The sequence below is a fragment of the Papaver somniferum genome, chromosome 10, assembly GCF_003573695.1.
Source record: "Papaver somniferum cultivar HN1 chromosome 10, ASM357369v1, whole genome shotgun sequence".
Classification (NCBI taxonomy): Eukaryota; Viridiplantae; Streptophyta; class Magnoliopsida; order Ranunculales; family Papaveraceae; genus Papaver; species Papaver somniferum.
Genome location: NC_039367.1, coordinates 101,718,851 through 101,723,937, shown reverse-complemented (window position 1 = coordinate 101,723,937; position 5,087 = coordinate 101,718,851). Strand labels below are relative to the sequence as shown.

The 5,087-nt window shown below is 36.7% G+C and overlaps 1 protein-coding gene across 1 annotated transcript; it reads right to left on the bottom strand.

Annotated features, from left to right (window-relative positions):
• Nucleotides 1-1,725: 1,725 nt before the first annotated feature.
• On the bottom strand, nt 1,726-4,287 carry LOC113316031. The gene is made up of 3 exons (XM_026564264.1): nt 3,271-4,287; nt 3,012-3,149; nt 1,726-2,691 (listed from the first exon to the last, which is right to left on the bottom strand). The coding sequence occupies exons 1-3, from the start codon at nt 4,285-4,287 to the stop codon at nt 1,726-1,728; spliced, it is 2,121 nt and encodes a 706-aa protein (XP_026420049.1).
• Between the last annotated feature and the right edge of the window lie 800 nt (nt 4,288-5,087).

Sequence of the window (5,087 nt, the reverse complement as noted above, 5' to 3'; positions counted from 1 at the left end):
TTTAGCTTTTCTGTATTCCATATGTATTAATAGTTTTGTCACTAAAATTGACAAAGCGGGGGATTGTTAGAGCATTGCTCGGTCGAACTCGCATGCGTTGCTATCTCAAGTATGTTTGTCAATGTTAGTGATCAAAACTATAAGTCTTGATTTCTAGTCTATTATAGATAAGTCTCGGACTAGGATAGAAAGTGTAGTTGAGCTCAAGGACTTCATGGCGATTCATCATACAAGCAGAAGAACTACTCAAGGAACCGGTGGAACTTCTCGACAAAAAAGTATGTGAAGAGTTGAACTTATCTATCACTCATTTTTTTTGCTAAGTTATCTATCACTCAAAAGTCTATCTACTCTATCTCCTGCTCTTTAAGACAAGAAGTCGTATGCTATATATATAGACTTGGATTATACACATTTGGTATTTCGAGCCGAGTATACCTCGTCTATCCATATCTCGAAATATGTGTTGGAAAGATTTTCGCTTCGATCAAGTTTATCTTTACCTAGTGAAGAAAGTCATGATCTGTTTCAATCATCTTGAAAATTGCTTTGACGAGAAATGGTGTAAGAACTATATAACGTCCTCTAAGAATGTTTCAATGATTGGAATGAGAGTTTAGATTACATAACCAATGGTGGACATAAGCATTGTTGTGGAAACACATTTATGTATAAGTCATATTCCTTGAACCAAAGTTTGCGAACTTTGTTGATCAAGAGAACTGGAAGAATGGCGTGAGCCAAGTCCGCGAACCCAGTCCACGAACTGCCAAAGTTCTCAAAACCGAGAATTTCTGATGGAGTTGACAAACTACTTGCATGAAGCTAAGTCCGCGAACTCAATTCGCGAACCCAGTCAGTGAACCGGCGAAGTTCTCATACCCGAGAATTTCTGCTGGAGTTTGTAAACTCTACCTTGTAACTTAAGTCCACGATCTTAGTCTGCAAACTTGAGAAGGTTATATATCTGAATATGATTTCTGAACTTAAACTTAAAAAGACTAAGGAATGCAGTTTGCAAACCGTGGCTATAAAAGTTCATGAACTGATTCAAGTGAATCAAATCATCTTTGATTCAACTGTGTCTTGTGTAGTACATAAGATTTTCTTGCAATTGAACAACTCTCTAACTAGTACATTTGAAGTCATTTGAACTAGTTATGGTTAAGAAGAACATGGTTGATATGAAATGCTCATATGGCTAACCTTTTGGTTAACTATTATTGAACCAACAAGTGCATAAGTTTGGGTACGGTTAACAAACCTAGAAGCGTGCATTGTCAAGTGTGTGTAACAAGCTAAGTTTTCGATATAACGGTTGAGAAATATTAGCTTGAATCTAAATCAGGTTTTTATCTAACGGTGAATATTGAATGCTTTGTTACTAAGCTAACATTGATTGCAAACCCTGATTTGAAAGACTATATAAAGGAGACATCTAGTATTGTGCAAAACTAATCCCCACACCTTACGTGTGATACTAGTTTGCGTGCTAGAGTCGATTCTCCTTTAACCTTTGGTTTTCTAAAACCATGTTAATGACTTAAAGACTTCATTGAGATTGTGAATCCAGACCGATACTACTTTTATCGTAGTTGTGTGATCTGATCTTGCATCTTCTAGGCCTCCCTTACTATTTCCAGTTCTGCGCAACTAGATTTGGATGAATACCTTCCTCCACAACAGGCCGTAAACCTCCAAGACTGGATATTTCTTCCTCACAAGCTATTTTGCTGATCGCACAGTGAATTTACCATATAAATCAGGCATCCAAACTCTGATGTCAGCTCCACCTTGCAAAACTGGCAGATTATTAAGATCAACTCCAGCCCTGGCTAAATTCTTAGCATGATCTCCCTGCACCTGCCAAGCATTATTAACAATAACAACACTAACCATGACAGTACTATCTAGATCATTGTCTCCTAGCATATCGGTAATACACTCATTACCATACCAAACATCAAAATAAAGAGATGTATTCCTCCCATCACCAAGAAGCACTTTGGTATTTCTGTCCACAGTAGGATAAATTAGTCTAATGCCCGAAAGAATCGAAGAATTCACACCATATTTCTTAATTCTACCTAGACGAGAAGTATATTTCGCCCATAAGAAACGAGCCCATTTCTTGCTAGAAGAACGAATGCTCCACCATAACTTCATAAGTAATGCCTCATTAGTGACAGCCATGCTTGTAGTACCCAAACCACCTTCCTTCAAAGGGCAGCAAACCTTAGGAAAACCGACAACAAATTTTCTGGCAACCTCGGCATCTCCGGACCAAAGAAAGTTGCGAATAACCCTCTCAGCTTGTTGAATGAACTTCTTAGGCCATTTATAAACAACCATGTTGTGAATGGCATAGCTAGAAATCACCAAATTAATAAGAACAAATATGTTTTGAAAAGAGAGCAATTTTCCTTTACAAATAGCAAGTTGATTCTTTATTTTATCAATCACATTGCTAATGTGACTATACTTGACAGCTCCAGGCATAATTTGAACACCTAGATACTTGTCTGGAAAAGTAGCAACTTTCATACCAAGTAAATTAGTGATTGTTCTACAGCGACTCAAAGAACCACCACCATAGTAAACCTTACTCTTTTGATGATAAACAGTTTGGCCTGAAGCCGTTTGATATTTACCAAGTAAAGCAAGAAGATTATGCAAACTCCTCAAGTTACCCTTACAAAAAATCATTATGTCATCATCAAAAAAAAGGTGAGTGGGAGAAATACCTTTTTTTTGAAAGCATTGGCGTCATCTTCTTCTCAAGAAATAACTTCGTAAGGTTTCTACTAAGAACATCTTCAATCAAAAAAATAAATAAGAGGAGATAAAGGATCGCCTTTCCTTAAGCCTCTATTAATCTTGAAGAAACCCTCTGGACTACCATTAAGAAGTATAAAAATACGAGCCGAGCTAAAAATCGAACAGATCCAAGAACACAAACTCTCAGAAAAACCATACCTCTGAAAAACCTCCAAGACAAAAGACCAACTAACCGTGTCAAAGGCTTGAGTGATATCAAGTTTAAGACCCACATTTCTATCTTTACGCTTAGTTTTAAGATCATTAATCATCTCCGATGCCACACTAATGTTTTCATGGATGTTTCTCCTTTCTAAAAGCAACTTATTCCTCTGAAACAAGATTATCAAGTACACTACCTAGTCTTGTAGCTAAAATATTAGTAAAAATTTTAAAGAAAAAATTACTAAGACCTATGGGCCTAAAGTTACGAAGAGTGTTGGCTCCTCTTACCTTGGATAATAAAATCAAAAGACTAGAATTAGTACCTTGGGGAATTATTTTCTCTTGCCAGCAATAAGTAATAGCATTGTAAAGGTCTTGTTGAAGCACATTCCAACAATGCCTATAGAAGCAACCAGAGAAACCATCAGGTCCAGGAGCACTATCAACGCCAAGATCAAAAATAGCAGTCTTTATCTCTTCCATAGTAGGAATTTCATCCATTCTCTGACTATCTTCAGAAGAAATACTGCTATGATCATAATGAAATAAATCCTCATCAATAGGTAATTCAGCACCATTAAATTTAGACTCAAAGAAAGAAACCGCGTAGTCTCTAATTTGATCACAATCTGTGAGAACATTCCCATTATCATCCACCAATTCCGAAATCATATTACTGCTCCTGCGAGTTCGAATATTGGTTTGAAAGAAAGAAGTATTACTAGCACCATCAATAAGCCATTTATTTCTCGATTTTTGCTTCAACATAATGGAATGTTGAGAACGAATTTCCTGAAGAGTAACTGAAGCTTTTTTGGCAGAATTCAGCTTAGTAATGTCTTCCGGATCCTCGTCTGAAATACGAAGTGCAACTTCCATAGTCAACTTAGCCTGCTTGATATTTGCATAAACATTGCCAAAGACCCATAAATTCCATTCTTTCATGGCAGCCTTTAATCTCTTGAGCTTGAAATGGAAAATAAAAGCAGGAGATCCAGAAACAGGAGCATTCCAACTCTCAATAACCATGCACATGAAATCAGGGTGAGAAAACCATATCTTTTGCACTCTAAAAGGTGCTCTTTTCGGTCTTGAGTTAGCAAAAGGAAAACCAATAAGAGTAGATTGGTCAGAAACTTCATGGGGAAGAGATTTACACCTCCAATTCTCAAATTTATTAAGCCATGCTTCATTAGTTAAAGCTCTATCCAGCTTACAAAGGATTCTATGCACACCTGATTGACCATTAGCCCAAGTGTATTTTGAATCCAAAAAATCATCTTCAAAGAGATCATTGTCATCCATCCAATCACTAAAATCATTAATGGCTGAAGTTCATGGTTCACGACCTCCTTTTTTTCTTCATTACGTAACACACAATTAAAATCACCCATAACTAACCGCAGAATATTATTATCAACTAAAGAGAGCTTCTGCCATAACCTTCTTCGAGTGACTTTAAAATAACTAGCATGAACAAAGGAACACCCTCCGTTTCAACAATAATAGCTTGCCTACTAGTATTCACAACTACAGGCGTAGACATATCAATGGACCAAAAAATCCAGATGTTCCCTTTAGAAGAACCAACAGAATTATGAATAACTTCTTTCTTATAACCATCCACATATAAACCTTGCACAAAATTAAAAGTACAATGTACCTTCGGCTCTGAATGCAAAATATGTTTGGCTTGAATTCATTAAGTAACTCTTGTAATTTGTACCTTGATGCATGGCGTGCAATGCCATTTATGTTCCAATATAGAAAACGCATTAAAACTAGGTTTGGAGGAGTTAATAACTAACTGAGAAGAAGCCCCAGTATTTATTCTTGGCGAGTTACCTTTTTCCACACGGTTTCTTAAGTTTGAACCTTCTAAATCCAAGTCAGATACGGATTCAGAAATCGTTTCAAGATGTGAGTGTTTACCAACCGTAAAAATATTTACGGTTGGTAAACACTCACATCTTGAAACGATTTCTGAATCCGTATCTGACTTGGGTTTAGAAGGTTCAAGATTTTATATACTCTTACAAATTGAAGCGGCTGAAGATTGCGATGAAGGATTGGAATCTCAGGACCTTTGGTAACGTGCATTCTCG